Source organism: Mauremys reevesii, linkage group 6 (assembly GCF_016161935.1).
Source record: "Mauremys reevesii isolate NIE-2019 linkage group 6, ASM1616193v1, whole genome shotgun sequence".
Classification (NCBI taxonomy): Eukaryota; Metazoa; Chordata; order Testudines; family Geoemydidae; genus Mauremys; species Mauremys reevesii.
Window position 1 is genome coordinate 87,074,032 of NC_052628.1, and position 24,052 is coordinate 87,098,083.

General features: G+C 39.6%; 2 protein-coding genes across 9 annotated transcripts in view; one reads left to right on the forward strand and one right to left on the reverse strand.

The window, feature by feature from the left end:
* The window catches only part of ERMP1 (endoplasmic reticulum metallopeptidase 1), a 47,828-nt gene extending 39,521 nt beyond the window's left edge, over positions 1–8,307 (forward strand). For 5 of the 7 annotated variants that reach the window (XM_039543375.1, XM_039543369.1, XM_039543372.1 and 2 more), the window contains exons 14-15: positions 478–641; positions 2,197–4,774. In XM_039543375.1, coding sequence (XP_039399309.1) covers positions 478–641; positions 2,197–2,361 — 329 coding nt within the window. In that variant the 3' untranslated portion in view covers positions 2,362–4,774. Of the gene's footprint in view, positions 1–477; positions 642–2,196; positions 4,775–7,417; positions 7,545–8,142 lie in introns of those variants that run through there. The other 2 variants (XM_039543370.1, XM_039543371.1) reach the window with 2 other exon arrangements.
* RIC1 (RIC1 homolog, RAB6A GEF complex partner 1) overlaps positions 7,483–24,052 on the reverse strand; it is an 81,383-nt gene continuing 64,813 nt past the window's right edge. For both annotated transcript variants that reach the window (XM_039543368.1, XM_039543367.1), the window contains exons 17-26: positions 23,617–23,755; positions 20,337–20,453; positions 18,486–19,214; positions 17,975–18,133; positions 17,725–17,861; positions 12,730–13,016; positions 11,647–11,841; positions 10,202–10,379; positions 9,871–10,059; positions 7,483–8,864 (exon numbers count right to left, since the gene is read on the reverse strand). In XM_039543368.1, coding sequence (XP_039399302.1) covers positions 8,579–8,864; positions 9,871–10,059; positions 10,202–10,379; positions 11,647–11,841; positions 12,730–13,016; positions 17,725–17,861; positions 17,975–18,133; positions 18,486–19,214; positions 20,337–20,453; positions 23,617–23,755 — 2,416 coding nt within the window. In that variant the 3' untranslated portion in view covers positions 7,483–8,578. The remainder of the gene's footprint in view (positions 8,865–9,870; positions 10,060–10,201; positions 10,380–11,646; positions 11,842–12,729; positions 13,017–17,724; positions 17,862–17,974; positions 18,134–18,485; positions 19,215–20,336; positions 20,454–23,616; positions 23,756–24,052) is intronic.

The window sequence follows — 24,052 nt, forward strand, 5'->3', positions numbered from 1 at the left end:
GTGATTTTGTTTTATGCTTATTATAGGCTTAAATTCTGGTATTGAAAGTGGCTATGCTATCCCTGGGACAGCGGAGTGATTGGCACTAATGCAAAATTGGGAACCTGGCATCAACTTATTCAACTTCCCAGGCACTCCAAAAATTGTGGCTGTATTGCAGTCGTAAACTTAAAGGCTCATTTGAATTAACAATTGACTTTTGTTAGCTAGAAATTTTTAAAGCTCATTTTATAACTCTGTCCCTCACTGCACAAGATCCACTATGGCTTCTTCTAAGGATAGCAGAGCTGCTTAGTTCTGTATCTCATATTGAGAGACAACTGGCAGCATACAGGCTAAATCTCCCATACAAAATTATATTAAACAGCTGATTGGGGCACAGAAAAACCCATAGTAGCTAGAATGCATTAGAAATGTGTTTCTCTTCACTTCCTTCTGCTAATACATCCAAATACATTTGCCTTTCTGATGTTGTAGGTCCCAGTCACATGTCACTGTACATTCGATCACATGAAGGGTCAACACTGTCCAGCTGGTCTCTTGGAGATGGCACTCCTGTTGCTAGTATAGGAGGGGATTATTTTGTGTTTTACGCTCATGGGCTGCAGGCTGTGGCATGGCGCTTCTGGATCGAGTTGAAGGTGAGGGTGAAAATGTTTGAGAAAACTTTAAGAATAAACCCAACTTGCTTTATTATATAGATTAATAGAAGTTAGCGGTGAGATTTAATTTGTCTTTTAGTCTGTCCTCCGTGGGCTGATACAAGGCTGTTCCTCACTGTGTGTGTGTAAATATTTTAGTGCATTCTCTTGTCAAATTTTAAATGACCCAAGGGATGGGGCTTCCATTATTTCCTTTGATAGACACTTTTACAGTCTTCTGTCTTGCCATTAGGATTTTTTTATATTTATCTCAACTTTACCTTTTCTTAATAATATCTCACTGCTCCTAATTAGAGCTGTTTTGTTGTAGTCTAAATAATTCCTCCCCATATACTCTGTTTACTTACTTTGGGAAACTAGGTCTCTTTTAAGTGGCAAATCCATCCCCTTAGAAAGGGAGGGAGTTACAGACTTTGTTTTGTAAACTTCCTGTGGATGCTTTTACCCTTTTAAGGTGCCCCTTTGAGCAATTCCCAGTTTCTTTTCCAAGGTGAATGTTGATGGGACCACGGAAGTCCTCTCATCATCTTACCTAAAGTTTCCCAGAAATAATTCACAGCATACCTGAAGCTTTTATTGCCGTAGAATTTCAGATGTCTGATTCCCTTGGAAACATTTATAGGGAAACATACAGGTTCAGCAAAGGTTCGTTCCTGGATAAGGTGTTCTGATCACTTACCAAATGATTTTCCAAAGTGGAGTAAAGAGATACTCACCAGCAGCCCTGCACCCAGTTGTGCGAAACAGGAGTCTGTTTTGTACTAGAGCTCTGCCAGATGGACAAGGAAATTTTATTTGTTACCTAAACTGTGAGATTGAGGAGTTGGGAAGAGCTCCCAAAACTTGTAGCCCCACTTTGGTAGTTATGATCAGGGGGCTGAACTCCTTTGTATAGTAAACTGAAGGTAAACTAATTTCATTTAGTTGCTAGGAAAGGAACCCTGGTGTTGGTGATGAGTGAGCCTGCTGCAGGGCCCATCAGAAACTTGACAAGTAGATTGATCCAACAGGTGAAGGAGCAGCCCTATTCATCCCAGATTTTGGAAGCTTTTCACAGTAATTCTCTTCAGGCAGGAAGATTCACTTCCTTGTGTGTATTGGAGATTTGATCATACTGACCTTCAAGGATATATGGGCCAAGTTCTGAGCACAGTTGAATGTGTGCAGTCTTAAGTAAATGGCATTGTACATGTGCAACGGAATACAGATCAGCTGGGATATTGGGTCAATATCAATACTTCTATAGATTCTCTCTTCTATCAGGGATCTCCATTCTGCAAAGTCTCTTCTGCATGGTGGTAAATCCATTTTCTTTCACATTAAATAATACTGCTGGTATATTTTAACAGACATTAAGAAGGCTTTTAACTTTAAAAATAGTGAACCATGGGGCTGATGTAGTATATTGGACACTAGCTAGCTTGTAGGAAGACTCAGCAGGGGTACCTGGAATGAACAATATCTAGAACCTATGAAAAGGCCAAGGGTAAAAATAATGCTTGGTAAATTTGGCATTGCCTTTTCTCACTTTCAGGCTGCAGAAAAGCACTCTGATGGAATGGTTTCCCTCGCCATAGCAGCACATTATTTCTTTGGGGAAGATCAAAAGTCACCTCAGCTGTATGCCTTAATGGAGAGATTTCCAAACTGGACATTTCCTTCTGGTTGGGTCTGCACCTATGACCTCTTTGTCTTTTAGTCTTGCAGCAATGCAGAGATAACAGATTAGTCTCACCGTGTCAGAAGATGCAACTCTCATTCATAATGAGTTCATTCTGGCAAGGTGCACAAGATGGTTTTTACAAATCTGTGAAAAACATTCTGGGCACAAGATTGTTTTTGTGGTAGCGTAACTGCTTAAAGGATAAGCAGGGTTCCTGTCCTCTTTCGCTGGGAGTGGGTGGTCTTGCCCTGTTGGGCTGGGGGAAAAGTGCCTCCATATTTATGCAACTATAATTCAGCTGTTTCTCGCACTGATGTGGCAGTTCGACTAGTGTAGATCTAACATGAAGACTGCATTTGAGGAGGTAACTATAGAGTAGCCCTCTGTGCACTATAAATGAGGGTCTTTGTGAAGGAATTCCAACAGTGTTGTAAAATACTCCCCAGGTTTTAAATGCATGTGGGTGCTATCACCTACAAACACTTATTTTAATAGGACTAAGGTTTTGGCTAAAAGATTTTTGATTGTGTATGTGATGGAGCAGAAGCCTTTCTCTGAGTAAGTATTACTGTGACCTCTGGATGAAACCAGTTTTGAAGTAGTCACTTAGGCTATGCTGTGCCCTTGGAAAATTTCAAAGACTGGAAATCTCATGCATGGAACTTGATCAGTCTGTTGCTTTCCCTAAGGATTTATGTAACTGTTGTGAAGAGACTTTTAAAGCACATGAAGTATCTGACGTGTGGAGAACTGTTCTTAACTTAATCTTATAGTGTGGGATTTCCAAAAGCACATAAGTGGTTTAGGAACACAGCTCCCATTTAAAGTGAACAGGACTTGTGCTCCTAAGTTAGCTGTGTGTTTTGGAAAATCCCACCCCTCTAGGAAAAATGCAGCCACCAAAAAAAAATTGAATCTTTGATTTTGTTTTCCTAAACTGTGTGTGTAAGGTGGGGAAACTTCTCCAAATTAATTCCAGCGGTTTGTGCTGACCATTCTCTAGCACAATGGTGTAAACTTAGTACTTTTTCACCTGAATAAAACTTGCTGAATTATATGCACAGGATTATCTTTGTGCATGCACCAGTTAAAGCAAACAAGCTGTAGTGTGGTGGATATCTACACAGTATGTGAGAAATTAATGCTTAAGATGACATTCCTCATGACTTGCAGTTGGCCCTGAGGGATGATCAGGTTTATTGGCTTCCAATTTAATTTTTTTAATTGTTCAGTTAGAGTGTACTTAACCAGCCTGGAACAATTCAGAATAGTATGAGGATACATTTGTAGGGTGTTGCATAACTGACTCTCACAGATCAATTAAAGTAGCTAGTTGTTTTGGTTTGTGTATTGCATAAAGGAAACAAACCCACCAGACTAACACTGTTGGCTCAATAGCACCTGGTCTTTCATGTACAGTGCTTATCCCTATTCATTTAGAGTATTTAGCTATAAAGAGGGGTGTACTATTAGCTTTCTGTAAAACTATTAAGATTGCAGAGTCTTAATAGCTTTCTTAAATGTATGGTAGTTCTCATTAAATGCACTATTTTGTACTGCACTTACACTAGAGTTGGCACAGTTAAGCCTGATGAAGGATTAAGGCTGTACCAGAATCATTCACTATGTCTTCCCCAAAATTGGTATTTTCATTGTGCCTCTAACTTGTAAACTTAAAAAAAACAAGTGCAAGAAGAGTCCATGGAGTGGGATAATACCAATGTGCAGCATGTAGATAACTTCTGGAACTTCAGTGAAGCAATAACTATATTTTGTTACTGTAAGAAAAAATAAAATTACTAACTCAGGATGACCCTTTATTAAATAGCAGAATTAAATTGTTTGGGATGTCTGGTTATTGTGAATTCCTGCCTTTTTAACATGCTGATTCTGTTACTGGGAGATTTGATTGTTTTTGTTTCTAGCACTTGGAGCCTAAATCTTTTACTGGGGGAATTAAAATGACTGGTAAGACATAGCATGACCACAGAATGTAAAAATATTCTCAGTAAAGTGTGGACATGGAATGAGATAGTGATGTATCTGCATGCCTGAGTAGTGCAGCATAGGTTTGCTGAATTGTTTAGAAGGTGTCAGGGTAACAAGGTTTCTAAAAACTGTAATGGCACAAATCGTGTGTAGGTAATTAGAGATGCCAGAGGGATTCAGATATATTGGCTTTGTTGAATAAAAACTGATTAGTTGTATATATGTACCAATATAGTTTTTTATATGACAAGTCTGTATGAACTGTTCTATATTTTTTTCTTTTAACCCTCTGACTTCTAGAAATAAGTCTGCAAGCTCTATGTGCAACTCACTCATTTCACATTACAAGCAGTGCAGCCTTCAGCTAACAATTTCAGGAACTCACCTACCTTTTTTAATACTGCAGTTTTCTTGCCTCAAACTCAAACTAATAAAGTACAGTATTGGACTTGAGAGTGAAGCATGTCCCAATGACAATCATGTGTTGAGTTGAAAGGTAAAGGTGCACTGGGTGGAAGCCTTTCTTTACTTTTCGTGGGGTAGTAGGCAAATAGTAGATTAACTGTTCCATTTGTGGTGGTGGAAGTTTATAGAAGTCTGGTCTTTTTAAAAGTGCTTTCATTTAGGCTAACTCTTACAGATACTCCAGAAAAGTCTCATGTGGTAAGTCTTAATTTAAACCTTTACCACTAGCATATCTATATAAATAAACTACATAAAAGTTTCAAAAGGCAAAGAAGTTAATTACCTTGCAGTAAGGGTGGGTCTGTGCATTCTGTACACATGGATCCCACTCTTGAATATAGGTGATCAGAATATTTTACACCAGCAGTGTGTGTTTAGGGCTGTGGATGTGTCCTGTATGCTTTCATGCAACCCCTCTTGAGGGTGTAGCATCCCTATCTGCATATAGAACATCTTGAAGAACCTCAGTTACTGTCAGGTAAGTAACCATTGTTTGTGTACACATGTGTATTCTCCTCTAGAACAGTACTTTCCTGAGACAGGAACTTAAGACTCATACTGCTTAAGCAAACTGGGTAGCAGAGATGGAGACTGATACTTCCAATTTATTATCCTCATTCCTGAATTGTGGACATTCTTGCACCAGTGCTAATGAGGTAATACAAGTTTCCTATTCCTGCCTGTAGATCCAAGGAGTGCATAAGACTTTTTGGCCACAGCAGTGTTCATATTCACCAAACTCTTGAGTCACTGTAGCCCAAGCTCAAGTCCCCTATTGTGTGACTATGAGCTTACATTTGCTCTGTAAGCTAGCTCCAAACACTGTATCTGTGACCCACTGTCAGGATTTAATTATCAATGCCCCAAACTGTCAATGATTGTTTTCTTCTAGTTCATTGATAAAATATTATATCAAGCCAAGAACTAATTCCTGTTGCAGCTGTGTTAGTCCCAGGATAAGGTAGATGAGAGGAAACCTTTACACAGAACTGTTCATTAGGTATCCATTCTAGTTTAAGCCATGGAGGCACAAGTCAAATTCCATTGTCATCTGATGGAATTGAGACTGACTGCTTTAATAGCTTTTGAAAGTAAGATTTAGGCTCCTACATCACATGCCTTAGAGAAGCCTATACATTCATTACATTACAAGTTGAGCTGGTCCAGAAGTGGGTCCTCCACTAATGGTATCTTGTAGAAGGAAGTATTTAATGAATTAGATCTTAGAGTAGTTTTGGTAAATGCTATTTTAATTACATTAAGTTTTTAGTATTGCTTTTACTAACAGGACAGCTAACTTGCTTAATTTTTAACACTCCTGTCCACAGGTAATTTGCTGTTTATTTCAGCAAATGCTAGGACATTGGTTAAGGAAAAAAACCTGTATTCCAAAAAGAGTGGTGTACAGGTTGACTTAAGTGTTTAAGATGCTTTGCAGCACTGCAGATGACTGCTACAAGGCAATTTTTTCTATATCTGTTCAAACTACACATAAAACAGCAGTGCGGGAATGTAAAAAAGGTCAAAAACTTGGCAGTGATTCTCAACGAGGGGTACTTCAACTCAAACAGATATTAAAAGTACTAGCAAAAACTCAGTACAATGAGTTGTTTATACTACAATATGTATTTACACTGAAATGTAAATTGAGGAATAGCCAGACACTGAAATTTAAGTACAGTATTTGGTAAATAAGAAAGTAAGCAATTTTTCAGTTAACTGTCTTATATACCACCAAATTATACCTCAGACTGCTGAATGGTTGAGTCACTGGTTTATGGTGAAGGAAAACTTGCAGCACAAGTTCTAATTATAGCAGTAGCTGTCATTTTCAAACAGTAGGAAGAGTCCTGCAAGCTCACTTCAGGTGGGGGCAGATCTACCTTGACTCCTGTAATAAATCTAACTTTTCCAGGAGTGATAGTCTGAACTTCTGTTCATACTTTTTCCAATCCATTAGTGCAGCTCTCAATTTACCATGCACAAATTCTGTCAGTTATTAAAAGTGAAAAATAAACGGCAAATAGTACACAAATGACAGTCAGACTTTTACTTACAGCATTATCTGCTGACTGGCCATCTTCACAAAATTATTTTTTTCTACACCAACTTTAAGTTAACTGTATTCTTTTAACCCAGTAATAGATTTAAAAGTCAGTTCACCAAAAGCTTAATACCACTGTTTCATTGTTCAAGTCCCCTAATTTGAATGGAAGAACATACTTCAGATAACTGACAGTAGTATGCTTTATTTACTAGGCAGGTATCTGTCCCCCAAAGCTATACTGCTGTAGATTAACTTTTGCTGCATGTAAGACAAATTAAAGCAATCAATAAAATTACACCTACAGCAGACACCATTAAACTCTTTAAAACATAAATAAGTGCAACCAGCCACTTATTTCACCCTTGTGAATATTCTTCACACTTAAGACAGGTCAGGTTTTATTTTCAGAATCTGAATAGGAGTAACAGCAGTGGGAGACTATCCTGTAACTACCACATTGTAAAAAAATCAATACAATGATGTTATAAAAATAAGCTAGGGGGATTTTGTATAAAATAAGCAATGTTGCATTATTTTGTTCAGATTGCACAGTACAAACAAGCTAATATCTACATTTTAATACTGTTACAGGTATTTAATATTACATATATTGGAGGACAGCAGCTAGGAAAATAAGCACCTCAAAGCAGCCATGAGACTTCCGCAGCCAGCTTTTCAGAACAGTGTCTGAAAGTTAAAATAAAATCTTATATTTAATTACAGGTATACACATTATAAAACGTTCAAAAAAAGTAAGTATGCACTGCTTACATATTACTAAAATTTAGTAATAGTACATAAGTGATTCTATTTACATAAAAAAATCCATTCTTGTGAAAGGAATTTACACATGAAATAAATAAAAGTTCAGTAATCTTAAAATGAATTGTAGGTCAGAGTGGCCAAGTGTAAAAATTAAGCCACTTTTAAAATGTTACTCTAATGATAGGGCAGAGTATAAAAGTATGCCACGTCCAGAAGGAAGTGCAACTCTGCTTTAATTTTACCAGTTAGTTGTAACCATGCAAAATACACAGGTACCTTCAAATATGGTACAACCCCAAGAGCATGAACAGCACACCCTTGAGAATATTTATACAAGAATATTCACAAAAACATACTTTACAATTCTTAATAAAAAATATTTAGTGATATCAAATAGCATAATCTATTAAACACTTAAATCCCAGTTGACTCAGGCCATAACTTTCTAACTAATCTTACAATTCATATTTTTAAGTCTTACAGGAAAAACAGGCAAGGTGGGGATGATTATAAAATGGTGTAGTCATCTCTTGCTTTCTCTCATTATATAGGAGATATTCAGAAGGTTGTTCAAATTAGGTGACAGACATGGCAAAGGGACCCATGAAATGGATGTTAAAATAAAAAACTGCATTGATGCCTATTGCTGTTCTTCTGCAAGCAATATCCATTACCAGAGAGCAAGTTCAATTTAGAGAAGGATAAAGGAAGAACAAGTCTTATTCATAATAAAACCAAATATTTTCACATAACTATTTCTCTTGGTTTCAATTGTAGATGTTTTAAAACTCTGAAAGGTTGAGCTGCTTATTTGAGATCACCTTATATTCATCCATGGATTTGACACTCTCTATTTAATGCTTGTAGAAATCAAACATTAAAATCCAACCCAGGGAAGCATGTCTGAAAGCTGGTTTGCTTCTTTACAATCCTGATAATTTGTGTACTTATCTGCCAGCTGTGCTATCATTAATAACTAAAATCATGTTAGGATACAGTGCAGTCATAACTGCCTTCCTGGAGAGGATCCTCCTCTTCTGCCCCAGACATGTCCTCTTCATGTCGACTCACACTGCTACTTCCACTATCACTCTGAGGGCTAGTGCTATGGCAGGTCAAACTCCGGCTTTCCTCTGCCCTTGGGCTGGCTTGTTCAGTAACCTTACAAGGGTTCACTGGTTGAAAAGCTTCAGGCTGCACTTGCTCTTCTGATATCTCATTTAATTTCTGGAGTTGTGGCTTGATGACATTTAAAAATGGCTTGTACCCAGGGCTAAAGAACAAAGAAGGAAGAGGTAACTATGCAGTGAACTAAAAATAGCAGTTCATTCACATTCTGCCCTCTAGGCTTCAGCAGTAAACCATTACTGTAGACAAGGGGTCAGCAACCTTTCAGCAGTGGTGTGCCGAGTCTTCATTTATTCACTCTAACTTAAGGTTTTGCGTGCCAGTAATACATTTTAACTTTTTTAGAAAGTCTCTTTCTATAAGTCTATAATATAGAACTAAACTATTGTTGTATGTAAAGTAAATTAAGTTTCTTAAACATTTTAAAAACCTTCTTTAAAATTAAATTAAAATACAGAGCTCCCGGAGCAGTGGCCAAGACCCCAGGCAGTGTGAGTGCCACTGAAAATCAGCTCAGGTGCAGCCTTCAGCACATGTGCCATAGGTTGCCTACCCCTGCTGTAGACCCACCTATTAGAGCTCTTGCATAAAGCGCAGGGGGTCAAGCTGCTACCATCAAACAGTGACAGCAATTCAAATAGATACCATTGTTTCAGGGGACTATACATTATAACAGACTGTTACAGAGCTGTCTTTCCTGTGAAGTTCTATAGGGAAGCTGCTAAGGAAAGTTCTATTCTAAGTGACTAAACTCTTATTGAAGTCAATGTAAATGGAGACCCAAGTAGCAGAACATTGTCAAAATACCAAATTTATATTGTAATAGGAGAGTCCCTTCATTTATTCAAAATAATTTTAAAACTTATAAAGTAATAGTGGAAAACATGGCACTGTGTTCTGTAATTAGTAAAAATGTAAAGTGATAGGTTTCTAGTTGCATTGAAAGTATAAGTAATCAGTATATTGCAGTGGCACCAAAAAGTCTCAGACAGGATCAAGGCCCCATTGTTCCAAGTCTTGTACAAACACACAGGAAGAAAAGAGACTGCTGTGTGAAAAAACTCACACTAAAATATAAACCCCAAATTGAATTTTGTACAAATTCTGTATTCAGCCATCTATCAAAACTAATCTGCTGCAATGACACTTACCAATCTGTGGAAGCCCATCTGTCTACAGCATGTAGCCCAGTCCTGATATTCTGCCATATCTCTCCATCAGCATCAGAGGACTGCATTATGATAAAAACCTGGTTGATTATTGAAGATTCTCTGAGAATAAGGCCTATGATAATGCACCAGTCCAGACATCCTGCTTCCATGAAGATGTGTAGCAAATACCTATAAGAACAAAACAGTTCATGCAGTGCCACGCTTTTCCCCCTCCCAAGGACAGAATTCAAACAATGCTAGATCACACGCATGCTAAAAGCAAGAGTGAACATATTTTAGTCTCAATTCATCTTATGATGATGTAACTTACCGTAGTTGGACCTGTGACTTGTGTGGCCCTTTACTAGCCAATTCCAGAGAGATATGTTCCAGCTCTGACTGTGTTAAACTTAGAGTGGAAATGTTTTCATCCACCATGGTCCAGTCACCATCCACAATAGAACTTGTTTCTGTCAGGTCTGTTGCTGAACCAATGCTGCATTCATCACCTACCAAAATACATTCAACAGGATATTTAGAAAGCCATCTATTAATTTATCAGGTGTCAATGTTTTCTTTTGCAGTGCTTCCTCCAGAAACTGACTGGGCTCATTTAATAGTTAAACATTTACATACCAACGTAACTAGCTTTGGGATTCAGTAAGGGTGTTATTGGGTACTGAACAGCTAGTAGTTAGCCAGGAGCAATCTGAATGTAGGTATAGTGTCCTTCTAAGGATTTAAAGGTCTTATTGGTGCATTGGATTAATATATACTTAAAGATAGACTTGCTTTTCTTTGCAAGCTGTTTTTTCAGTAGCAATTCTTGTTTGTACCAGGTAAAGACAGTCCTGCAGGATAAACTGGGTAGGAAGAGTAATATGTATACAACAGGTCCCCCAGGCACTCATACAGATCATTTGAAAAAGAGTGAAGTACTGTTGAGCTCTTGGACAGATGTAGAAATCTCCCAAACACTATTAGTAATCAAAATTACTACAGTGAACATCTTAACTGATCGTAAAACTAAAGTCAATGGAAATAGGTTACAAGGCTGTTCTTAGCATGTGCACAACATGCCCCAGGTGGCACATGACCAAGATTCATTGCCAAATTTGGTCTGCTGGTTGGATCATTAGCTTCCCTGAGCATGACATGAATGCTGATTCATGCCCCCAGTTAAGTTATTTCCAACACTCCTATGTTCCTTTGATTCCTGTTCATTTAATACTGTAAGTTTTAGAGCATAAAGTGAGTGAAATGGTCCTGAAGGATACAAAGAAGTCTGAAGAGCAGGAGTGGATTGGGAAGTGTGAAACTGATTTAAAATTGACTTGTCTTTTTCCAAATGAAGCAAGATACAGAAAGGAAACAGTCAAATTTTGTTGTTAAAATCATGAGTTTTAATAGTTTCAGGTGCTACCAACACAGGTAAGGACTTTGTGTTTTCTTTAAAAAACACAAAAAAAACCACACATGAATTTTTACTTTCAATTCTTTTTAAATACAGCTGTCACTTGCCTGGTCATAGTCTTCAATTTTGACTCAGCCACAAAGTTGTCAGTGCACTTTTCATTGTTTTTAGTATACTTTTCCACTGACTGAGCCAATCTTTTCTGCATTACGGTATCACCAGATAACAGGACAGCACCATACAGCAGTGATGTGCATTCATGAGAAAGGATGAATACCTATATGCAATTTTCTGAGGGTGATGCAGAAAAGTGTGAGAGTGTGAGTGTGTGTATGTGAGAGAGAGAATGAGAAATAACCTACCTTTATTTAATAAAGGAGAGAGGAATGCATCTTGCATGTGAGGTCCATGGGAAGAAACTGTGTCCATTTCTCTCTGGGAGGAATTGATGGTGCTAAGCCAGCTGTGACTCTGAGGTGCACTTGAGACCCCCGTGTCCATTTCCACATTTAAAAAGCTGTCTGCAGACTGGGACTTGAGCAGCTGCTCTCCAACAGCTAGAAATAAGGAGGCATTTATAAAAAACTGACCTACAATACAAGTAGCCATTTTTTAATACATCTCCCAAACAACTTTTTACAGTTATATCCAAGTCAAAATTCAAGTAATTAAGTTGCTTCACAAACGAACAAATGCAAGGGAATGCAGCTCTTATGGCTATTGCAAGACCCTTTGATCAGCCTCAGTGTACCTAGACACTGGCACACAGTGTAAGTGCCATCTAATATGTTGCTGGTATAGCTGAGCTACCACGTAAACTCACTTTTTTGCAGTCTTGAGACAAAGAAACTCAAGTCTACCTTATAGAATTAAAAGATGCTTTAAGATTGCAGTGAGATCCATGTGGTAATCACAAAAATAATATATGCAAAGATGTAACAACATTGTAATACAGGTTTGAAAACTGCAGCACATTCTCACAATTTTAACTCTTCCATCTCACTACCACATTGCTAGCACATTTCATCAGGTCACATAAAAACAAGGTGTCATCTTTAAAAATCAGATAAAGCTGATCAAATGCACATCTAAAACCACATAATGTACTGATTTTAGTCACTTTCTTTGGCTGAAATTATATAAAAAGTTGTGTCCAGACTGACCTGTAATAGATCTAGCTCTCTAATTTAATACAGCTAAAATATAACTTCTGAGAGAAAACAGGAAATCTCAACAGAAGCTACAACAAAACAACTACGACTAAGACGTGATGTCTATTCTAAACAGAACCCCTTCAAAACCATGCAAAGTAAGGAACTGTGCAGGTGAAAAACCTCAACCTGTTCTTTGCTTGGCTGAATTGAGACACGGGAGATTCAAACTGATGGAGGCAGGACTGCAGGAAAGAAACCTAGTCCACCAAAATAACTCGGATGGTACAGCACCTGTCTTGTACTTTCCATTCTTGAAAGGTGAATTAATAGAGCAAGCTGGTATGACTGGAAATGGCCAGAGAAAATCCTTGTGTAGTCTCTTCAAGGCTATCACAAAATCCTCCACACGGGCAGCTCGGGCTCGCTCCTTACACAGCCAGCCAATCAGCTCAAAGCCTAGTTGTGCAGCAAAGCATCCAAGGTCTTTAAGCCTGATTTCCTCCAGCAAGCGTCGAGCATGACGCCAGAGCATCATATCAATGTACATGTTCTCAGCACAGTCACCGTCTTTACTCCACCTGTGGACCAACACAAGAGAAGACTGTAGCTTAGAAGTCACTTAAAGATCAGCGGTAGCACAGATATATGAAATTGCAAACTAAGTTGAGTAACAATTTAATAGTGAAAACCACTTGCACATTGATAAAAGAGACTATGCATTACCTGGGGTTCCTTTACCCAAGAACCTCCACTATCACAATGAGCTATCGGACAATAGGAATGTGGTAGGTAGAAACTAGATAGGCAGCACCAGCTGCAGTGGCTTAAAGTCTTCGCAGTGTAGGCAGGGCTACATGTCACTAGGGAAACTAGGGAAACAAGGAGCAGCCCCCCTTCCAAAGTGGCCTTTCAGAGAAAGCAAACTCCAGAAGACTGTAGCACTAGCAGTTTCTCTCACAGACAAGCACTCCTGCCACTCTCTAAACCCTCAGCTGGGGCTCCTCTGTTAAGCAGGGGGATGAGTCCCACCCCTCTGCATCACCCCACTAAGCCCGAACCAGACCCCTACCCCACCCAGCTCCACACTCCCAGCACCCAATCCCCCCACACTCCCTGCTGAACCCTAACCATCTTCACATGGACCCCCCCTGCAGAGTCTCATTGCCCCTGCACCTGGAACACCCCCTCCTCCCCATAAGCCCCTCTGCATCCAGATGCCTCACAGAGCTTCCCACACCAAAACTACCACACTCAGAAGCCTCTTGTTCCACACCTGGATCCTGCTAGCCTGAGCCTGCCTGCCAACACCTGGTGTGCCTGGCTCAGAGGGGCAGAGCCCTGGAGTGTTTCTGGGGTCAGCCCAGCCCTTGTGCTGGGTCAGGTGCAGCTTCACCTCCGAGTCCCTGTCCTTGGGTGGGGGTACTATAGGGTGAGCTCCCATCTCAATGCAGCCAGTGACCTGTGCTCCCCACTGCCCTGCTGGAGCCTCCACATTTATTTATTGACGAATTAAAATGTGCAGAATTTTTAGGCTCAGAATTCCCTCAGGAGTAGCAATGTCACTGTGCTGTGGCACCAGGTGTCAATTCAGGACAGCTAGCTTTCAGCAAATGACTCTTCAGGAGATGGCTATGCATGAAAAATGGTAGCCTTGCAAGTTTTGTGAGAGGTGAGCTTTCCCCTGGGTCAATGTTTCATACAGGTACTGACTGTCTAACATGAACTTTAAATACTGATCCAGGAAGTGGACTTTGTGCTGGTGGTGGAATAGTAGCAATCTTCAAACAGGAGAGGCCTGTGAAGTCCAAGAACCCACTGAAGAAAAATAGAGTAAATGTGCTTCATATTACCGTCAAAGCACAGATATCTACCTTGTTCCTTCCTACACCAAGCACCATATCTGAGTGGGAGGGGGACACTGCCTTTAAAAACGAAATGTACAGTATTCTGGAACACAAATGTCTTACTGGATCAGACCGGGGTCCATCTAGTCCAGTACTTGGTCTTTAACAATGGCCAATACCAGCTCCTTTACAGAAAGGAAGTAAAAAGAAGGAAAATAGGATAGCCTGCTCCCAATAAAGTTTGTCCTAACTTCCAATAGTTAGAGATCTGAGTAAACTCTGAAGCTTAATGTTTTTATTTCTTTATGGGGTTGAAAGAGGTTGAACACACTGTAATTTTCAAAATAAAAATACCACAAGAAAAATAATCAAAGCTGATACTTGGGAGAAACATTTAGATAGAATTATTAATTGCATCTCATATGAGTAGTCCAGCAAAACCTACTTCTGGCAGATCAACACCAGATTCAGAGAAAGCTGGTCCATTCCACATAAGAAGTGTTTAGCACTCCTTGAGAAAGATTGATTTTCTTCAAGTAGGAGGCCTGGTCTACACTGGGGGGGATTGAAGTTACACAACTTCAGTTACGTGAACAACGTAGCTGAAGTCGATGTACTTAGACCTACTCACCACAGTGTCTTCACTGTGGTGAGTTAACTGCTGCCGCTCCCCCATCGACTCTGCCTGCGCCTCTCGCAGTGGTGGAGTACAGGAGTCAACAGGAGAAAGCTCGGGGGTTGATTTATCGCGTATAGACTATACACGATAAATCAACCCCCGCTGGATTGATCGCTGCCCACTGATCCGGTGGGTAGTGTAGAAATACCTGGAGTCTTTTACAAGAATCTTTGATCTGGCAGCTTAGGGAAAAAGATGTTTCCCTGGACAGAATCCTCCCAACATGAAGATGGACAACTGCACACAGTGAAAAATTCCACCTGCTCAGAAGCACAAAGATTTAGGAAAATCAATGCTTATGGCTAAAAATTCCATAGGGAATTTCTGTGCTTGGGCTGGTAGGAACTCTTAATACCAAAGTCATAAATTAACAACTTTGATCCAACTATTAGAAATATCTTAATTTTAAATGGTACAAAAAGGGGAAAAAAAGTTTTAAAATAGCTTAAGATTGGAGAAAATTCTCCTAAGAACATAACTGAACTCAGCTTGTAGGACATCAATCTGACTTCACTGTAACTAAAATTGATTTGAACTGCATGCTTTCACTGTAATTGCCAGAATTATTGTTCATACTTGTCTGTGTAGTGCTAAGCTCACTTAACTTGCCTTATCTGTTGTATTGCTTAAAAGGACTAAACTTGAAACCTTTAGTTTGATGAGTATATAACTAAATTTCAGCATTCGCATAGCACTTTTGTAGCTGGCATTGCAAGATATTTACGTGCCAGATATGCTAAACTTTCAAACTTTTCATGCTTCGGCTACCATTCCAGAGGACATACTTCCATGCTGATGACACTCATTAAAAAAATAATGCATTAATTAAATTTGTGACTGAACTCCTTGGGGGAGAATTGCATGTCTCTGGCTCAGTTTTACCCACATTCTGCCATATATGTCATGTTATAGCAGTCTCAGATGATGACTCAGCACATGTTCATTTTAAGAATACTTTTGCTGCAGATTTGACAAAACGCAAAGAAGATACCAAATGTGAGATTTCTAAAGATAGCTACAGCACTGGACACAAGGTTTACGAATCTGAAGTGCCTTCCAAAATCTGGGAGGGCCGAGGTGTGGAGCATGCTTGGAGAAGTCTTAAAAGAGCAACGCTCCGAGGCAGAAACTTACTTCATTAAGTTTATACTTAGTTATTTGATATTCTGTCTCAGTTTAGGTGTTAAAAATGCTTAGTTACTAGTTAATATTGATGCTGTTAGTATTTTAAAGTGAACACCATTGTGGTTAATGCTCAGAGGTTTTTGAATTTTATACTCAGCTTTATAACTAGTCCACTCAATACAGTTAACCAACCATATTTTAATTTACTTTATATTTCAGAATTTCATGTTTTGTTTAGAGGTTGCTTTAAGAGTTGCTACATTGTCTCATTCATTTTACTTACTTGTTTATGTGGTTTATATCATTTGCATGATTTGTTTATTGGTTTTATCATTTTTAATTACTTAAAACACTCTATTTCAAATAAGAGTTAACTGTTTATTTTGGGGGCAGCAATGTATAAAAGAATCCATGTTAAGTTTTGCAGTGATGCACTCCCAGTGCAGTCTCATTAATAACCATAATCAGTAAGTCCAGCTTTTGATTTGGTTTTCCTGAACTGGTCATGTGAGAAGCAATTAAATAATAATTCCATCTAATTAATTGTTTCCCCAAAGTATTCATTTTGCTAATTGCTTGTTTCTTTTGGTAATTTTACTGGCATCCAACCCCTACCACAGCAGGCCTTCAAAAGCTTTTGTTTCTTAATTTTATAATAGTTACTATAACAACTCTGGATATTCTTGCTATCCATGTAAATGTCCGTTTTATTACACCTGCTAAGTTCTTGACCGTAGTACTATCTTGTAGCATTTTATTTGAGTAAAAGATCAAACACTGTGGTCAGAAGGGTCATTTTCCTCAAAATGATTTTAAAAATACAATATTGGACAGTAACTTCTTATGGACAATTCTGGTTTGTGCTCCCTGCTTTTTATCTTTTTACCACTTCTAAGCAGAACAAAAGCACCGATGAAGTGGGTTTTAGCCCATGAAAGCTTATGCCCAAATAAATTTGTTAGTCTCTAAGGTGCCACAAGTACTCCTGTCCTTTTTAATATCAAAGTTACAGCTTGTGCACATAAAAAATTATGATAGATGGAAATTGAAGTAGCCAATATCTGCAGTAAAAGCAAAGAGAAATATTTCTTCTGTGGTATTAGGTGAGATGCTCTATTACAGTTAATGGACATGTGAGTGTTCACTGTATTCTGCTCCGAAAGAACCTCCAGGGGTTTGTGGAATCTCACAGCACACAGACCACCACCACCACCAAGATTGCTGTCAGGGCCAAATTAAGACAATCTAGGGTCCTGGGCACCCCCCACATAACATCCCCCACCCCACCCATGCTGTGGCCCAGACCCTTTCAGGACTAACAACAGGTTTCACATTTAAGATGAATGGCTCATACACTCTAGAGGTACTGTTTCAGGCAGGCATCAGCTATACTTGGTTCACACTTTTCAACTTGTCTTTGCATCCATGAGAGCTAGAAACAATTTTTTTTTAAATGGAAACTGAAATCCTTATCTCACATGACTCCAGGAGTCATGAGTGCCCATGCCTTAATATAGCCCCACTGTATAATTTGTTACAATGTAAAGAGTTTGGATGAGTGGGGCAGGGACTATTCTCTGTACAGTGTCCCAGCACGGTAGGGATCAATCATGAATTGTACTGTGATACAAATGTTACCTTTTCCCAGATGGACCAGAAGGCATGCTCAGTGTTTTCTGTAGATTAAATTTGTTAGCAGGAAGATTCTCTGCTGATTGGGATAAACTAATGCTGCGATGTCTGAAGAACTCAAAGCCACCAGTTGAGCTGGGTTCCTACAACAAAGAAGCATATGACCAACTAAAATAAAAACATGTGCATCCTGGTATACATGAGATTCATTATGTTTAGTGACTGATGTACAAGATTTATGATTTTCTTAACAAACCTGAGTTGTGGGCGTAGGTGGCGGAGTCTCTGATTCACCAGAACCAATGGCTTTAAGAAATCTGATCATGTGACGACAAAGGTCCCACTTCCCCTGCTCCAGGGCAGTGTTGAACAGAAGAGTGGCATGCTGCCTACTAACTGCTGGAACCTCCATGTTCTACAAGTAACAATGCACAATATAAAAATAAATTTGCTTCTGAAACCCAGCAATACTTTTGGAAAAAGTCAAGCCCCCACCCCAGCAGTATGCTCAAAAATGAGAGTTGTAGGTAAAGGCACATTTCACAGTTTTCTATTTTGTTAAGTGCCATTTTAGGAACCTATTCATATTTAATTTGATCCCTAAACAGATATAATTGAGGTGAGCTGTCCACCAAAACAAACGTAAGTGTTACATTTATTTTTTTTAAAGTTATGCTAAACATGCAGTAAATCATTTAAACAAAACAAAAAATATGCCGACTAACTGGTCACTTCTTTTTTGTAATCAAGTAGCAGGATACTATTACCTGTAGGATAATAAGGTAAGAGGCAGCTGTGTCTAAGTCCTGGGCCATTAAGCACTCCTCAAATAAGTCTTTTGGGTTTCCAACAGCAGCAAACAGGTAATTCCACAGGGCATATTCCGTCTTCCTAGCGCAATGAACAACTGTCTGCAGGAAAAGGGGGAACTCTGTAATGAACTTAGCCACAGTGGGAAGCAGAGGGTCGGGAATGGGCTCCCGCGAGGTAGCTTCTTCTTCCAGCACTTCATGAAGCATCAGTTCTAGCACATGAGGAAAGTAAGGTAATGTGGCACAGGAGTGGGCCAAAAGCAAGGCTTGCTCTCCTAGGTTCCTCACCAAAAGCTGGCGCAAAATGTGATGGAGGTAGATCTGAGAGGTTCTCTCAACAATACAGAAAGGAAAGAGGACCTCCAAATGTTGTCTAGCACTGCTGTGAGTGTATAAACAGTCGTAGAGTACAGTGTCATTGACAGCACCAAGAACCAAGGCATCTTCAAACAGAACAGCCAAGGGGTATATGTTGATGTGGAAAGGCAGCATGATCCGTCTTGACAAAAAGGAATGTGGTTTGCGGTGATCCCTGGGAAATAAAGGAAGCCAGACTTTCATACCTGACCCACCACAGCTGAGCCAGAGTGCCTCCAGTAAGTGGCGCTTTTGTTTGTTTGCCCTGCAGGTAGTCCAAACATTTTCAACCGACTGGGCTAGCACAACTGGAGCACAAAAAGGCAGCTAGGGAAGAAAAGAAAAGAAAAAAAAAGGATCTTAATACCCTTTTAATTTATGCCTCATCTCACTGGTATCCTTCCTTCAGCTGAAAGGGGTGACAGCACATTTCACTTCCATTTAATAGATTTGTCGGTGAGGGGAGTATATGATAGAAATTCACTATTGTAGAGAATTATGTATTAGGCACTTCTAAAACGCTAGACAGTGCAAGTACTCAAGAAAGCAATTCAACCTGCGTTTCCAGCCCCACAAACCTAAAACTGCCAAAGTACTGTATACCACAGATATTTATCAAATGCTGCCACATCCATTTTAAAGGTTTTTTCACAAATACAACTTGTCGTCACCGTGGTGTCGTTACTTTTCTACAAGTGAGGACTGATAAGAAGTGCAATTCCTATGCAACTTAGTCTAGCTGCATTTTGGGCACCCAGAAAAAGCTCCTGTATTAACCCACCAAGAGGGATCTCTTTCATTCCTCACCTACCGGCTGGTTACTGTAACAATAATGTTTGCAAGCATTCACTTGAATCCAACCATGCTCACGCTCACACCTCTCTCTCTGCAATTTCTGAAGATTCACACACAGATCATTAATACGAATGATTGTGAAATTGTTGCTCTTCATATGACTCTCTACACATTGTCATAAGAACAGGGATAGTCATACATTAAAGAGTTTGTTCATTAATTTGTTATCTCTTAAGAAGTTGGTCAAAAATGCCAGTATGTGCCTGAAGGGGACGACAAACCACAAGTATTGAAAGTGAACAGTTTAGGAATAGCCCACAGGTCGAAAATTGTTTGCCCAAGCTTCGTACAGCATCTATCACAGTGGGATCCTGATCCATGATTGGACCCCTATGTTACAGCAATACAAGGAGTAAATCTGATTGTCACAGATACTTGCAGAAATAAAAACTGGCTTGTGAATGATTCGTGAACAGAAAAGAGGGCTGCATTTGTCAGGTAATTTATTCACAACAAATAATTCAACCAGTTTTAGCACAGACATTGAAGTGTAGCTACACACTTGTTTCTAGGCCGAGATCAGTCACCTTCACAACTTGCTGAGTCCTCAGAACCTTTGAAAAGTCTTGTGTAATCCCAAATATGTTTACTCACAAGTTTCCTTTGGTTAGGACTGCTGTCCTTCTCTCGTATCTGGGGGCCAGACCGATCCCTTTGTACCATGATGAGTTGTCCTGCTAAGTTTAACATAATGCTTTCTGCCTCACAGGCCTGTGGGGGAAAAAAGGGTAAATTACTTATCTCTAAACTTTTCTGAATCCATCATTTTTGCTTTGATAAGTACAGTATAGTCTCTGCATAAACTCACAGCCAAACTCAAATTCAGAACACTGGCACTCCCACTGAGCACATCTTTATAGGAGGCTTGTAAATACTAGCTTACAAACTCTGGATACAATTCTAACTATCTTCCAAACCAGAGTGCATATAAAGGAGGACAGATGCAAATACTCAAAGCTTTGATCTGTTTCTTAGGGAGGGACCTACCCCGTATGCTCCTTAAAAGCTTTGCTTGCCTAGGAGTAAAGCATATAAACTGGGGATATGTTGGAGGGAGGTGCTGGCCTTTCCCTGCTCTTCATTTTAATCAAACAGTTTAATTGTAAGCGGAGGTTTCAGTGTGCAACTTTCCTCAAAAAGGCTCTAAGGGTATGTCTACATTAATTTAACACTTGCAGTTGGCTCACATCAGCTGACTTGGGCTTGCAGGGCTTGGGCTGTGCTACTGTAACACAGTGGTGCAGATATTTGCCTCAGGCTAGAGCCTGGGCTCTGGGACTCTCCCCCATCATGGGGTCCCAGAGCTCGGGCTTCAGCACTAGCCCAAACATCTACACTGCAATTTTACAGCCCAATAGCCTAGCCTGAGCCACACAAGCCCAAGTCAACTGATGAGGGCCAGCCAGAGGTGTGTAATTGCAGTTCAGACATACTCTGAAACTGCATTGCATAATGCCATGGTTTTTTAAATGGTGTTTAACAGGAACAGCTTTTTTACCAGAGCTAGTATGTAATGCACTCCCACAGACCTCTACACAAATCTCAGTTAAAGGGTTGACTTGAGGCTGGTTACTGTATCTACCTCAGCTGTGGCTAAATAAGCTCCTAGCAGCTCACTGCCAGTTCACCTAGGGAACAACAGCCCACAAGGACAGCCATTTTCAACACTTAACTTTTGAAGAAGAGAATAGAATGCCGTGGTTGTAGAGTACTCCATATTCCAAAAAGGAAAAAACCCAAAAGAACGTAAATTATATGCTCACAATGTTAGTTCCTTTATTTTACCCAGATACATGCACCCCAATCATCTAAGTGTCCTTTGTGCCCCTTGCTTTTAAATCTGCTTATTTTAGTTAGCATTGCTGCAGGTCTGTGCAAGTGCCATGTGGTGGAATTGGTTACGCCAGGGTCAAGCCTTCCTAATACACAGAGGGAAGCCCCTTAAAGAGCCAATTTAGTATAGGAAGCAATCAGAAGAAACAAGCAGGGCTGGGCACCTATGGAAGGAAACATTTAAATGGTTCTACTGTAGAAGTGACTGTAAAAATACCATCTTGTTCAACAGGACTGCTCCCTGTGTCTAGTCGTAGTTTTGCCTCAACTTTAATTGTCAAGTAAGCTTTTTCTACTTCTGTTCTGTTGACATTGCAGAGTCAACACTGCTACAGGAAAGGAAGATGGATTCCATTTTGGCTCAGGCATCATCAATAGAACCGTTAATCAAGATTGATCACAGGGACTTTACTGTTAATGCTAGGGCCAAAAAGAACCCAGCTTAACTTTGATGTTTAAGGTTGACTTGCAGAGATGACAATTAGAGTAAATATCTTTTTACTTGTAAACTCAACAAATTTGGTATGGAATTTCTTGACAGAAAAGCAATCAGGGAACCCAACCTGTAGTGTAAATTTTTCCCTCCGAAACAGAAGTGCACTTAAAAATCTTAAACGTTTACTACTACACGGATACTTGGATCTCTGAAAAATATTTATTTTGTTTTACATTTAAATCAACTGCCTGACAGCTTACATACTATCATGTGTGTAAAAACCCACATCCAGTTTTTCGTATCAGACAACAAGGACCTGAATAGTAGATTCTCAGCATCTGAGATAGAAGACAATTAATTTGATCCTTTGCTTATAAGCATTTTCTTGCAGCTAGCTAAGAATGGCAAGACTGTGTCCTAGAGCTCATGATGATTTAGAGTCTGCAATGCAGCTTCAGCACTGCACAGGAAGAACAGAATGCAAGAGGCATCTCATAATGAAGCAGGAAGTGAACCAATGAAAGCTCTAACACCCATCCACTGGATCAGTTACACTTCTCACAGACAATTCATCTCCCTTAAATAACCCAATAGGTAATAGTCTTCAGAAAGGAAGGATAGTCCAGAGTTAAGGGCACTAGTTGTCCAATTCCCTGCTCCACCACAGAATTCTTGTGCAACCTTGCACAAGATAGATAGTATGTGACTCTGGGTATATGTACACTGCAGCTGAGAACATGCCTCCCAGCCCAAGCAGATAGACTCTCACTAGTTCAAGGAGCGCTACCATGCTAAAAATATGCTGTGTCATGGGCTAGTCACCCAAGTACAAGCCCACCTGATCCTCTGGGTCCCTACTCTGGTGGCTAGCCCATGCTGCAACATCCACACTGCTATATTTAGGGCACTAGCTCAAGCAGAGCTAGTGTGTCCATCTACCTGGGCTGGGAGGCATGCTCCCAACTGCAGTGTAGACATACCTTCTGTGCATCCATTTCCCATCTGTATAATGGGAATAGCAGCTTCCCTACCTCACAGGGGTGTTGTGAGGATAAATACATAAAAAAATTGTGAGACTATACTATGATAACAGGGCAATAAGTACCTAAGATAGAAAAGTTGGTCCAGGCCTCAATGCTACGTAAACAAATATTGCCCCTTTCTCAGGAATCAGCTGCTCCTTTAGATGGATTCACTGCCTAATTGACTTTGGTGGGTAATACCAAAAAGATGCACCTTGTGTGTGTCCAGGGGTCCTACATTATAGAAAAGAGTTCTATGCATGTTCTAGAACAGCTTGGAATTGTATGGGCATTGATCCAGAAGATGTATATTTCATACCCACACTATTTAAATAGTTAAATGTATCCAGGTCTTTTGTTTGCTTGCTTGTTTTTGTTTTGATTCTTTTGGGCTTTAGCTCTCATACTAAACAATAGAAGCATTTTATAAATATTTGAAAAGCATCTTCAAAAGAACTCTTTATTGCTACTGTCTGATATCATCACCCAGGCAGAACTCTTAAGACTAAAACTACCAACTCCAAGGACTGTCAGTTATTTTTTTATTAAACTTCAACCACTCAAACACTGGATAGACTCATACCTGCTGTGGCATTTTCAAGCTGATGCCAGTCTCTGTTCTCACTGATGTCAGAGTTACAGAAACAACGAGGAAAGGATGAGGAATGTAACGAGACATGGATACCTCCTGAAGAACTTGAATACTGGCAGTAGGGTTAGGACTGTAAGAGGAGGAAAAAAAAAACAGTTGCTAATCATTTCTCCTCTAAGATAGTTTCTAAATGCTTAATGATGGAAAATACTAATTTAACCATAGGAAGCAGAGCTCTTTCAAGAAACCAGAATAATTTCCCCTTAAACTGCAAAACTGTACCCAGGCCACTCTTCTGAACTGGATAAAGTTATATTTAATAAACCCATTAGCCTGATTTGTTCCATCTTGATAATTCATGGGAACACAGGAGGAAAGAGCAAAGTGCTCAATGTACCTCTCAATAGTGATGATTTCAATCCAGGTT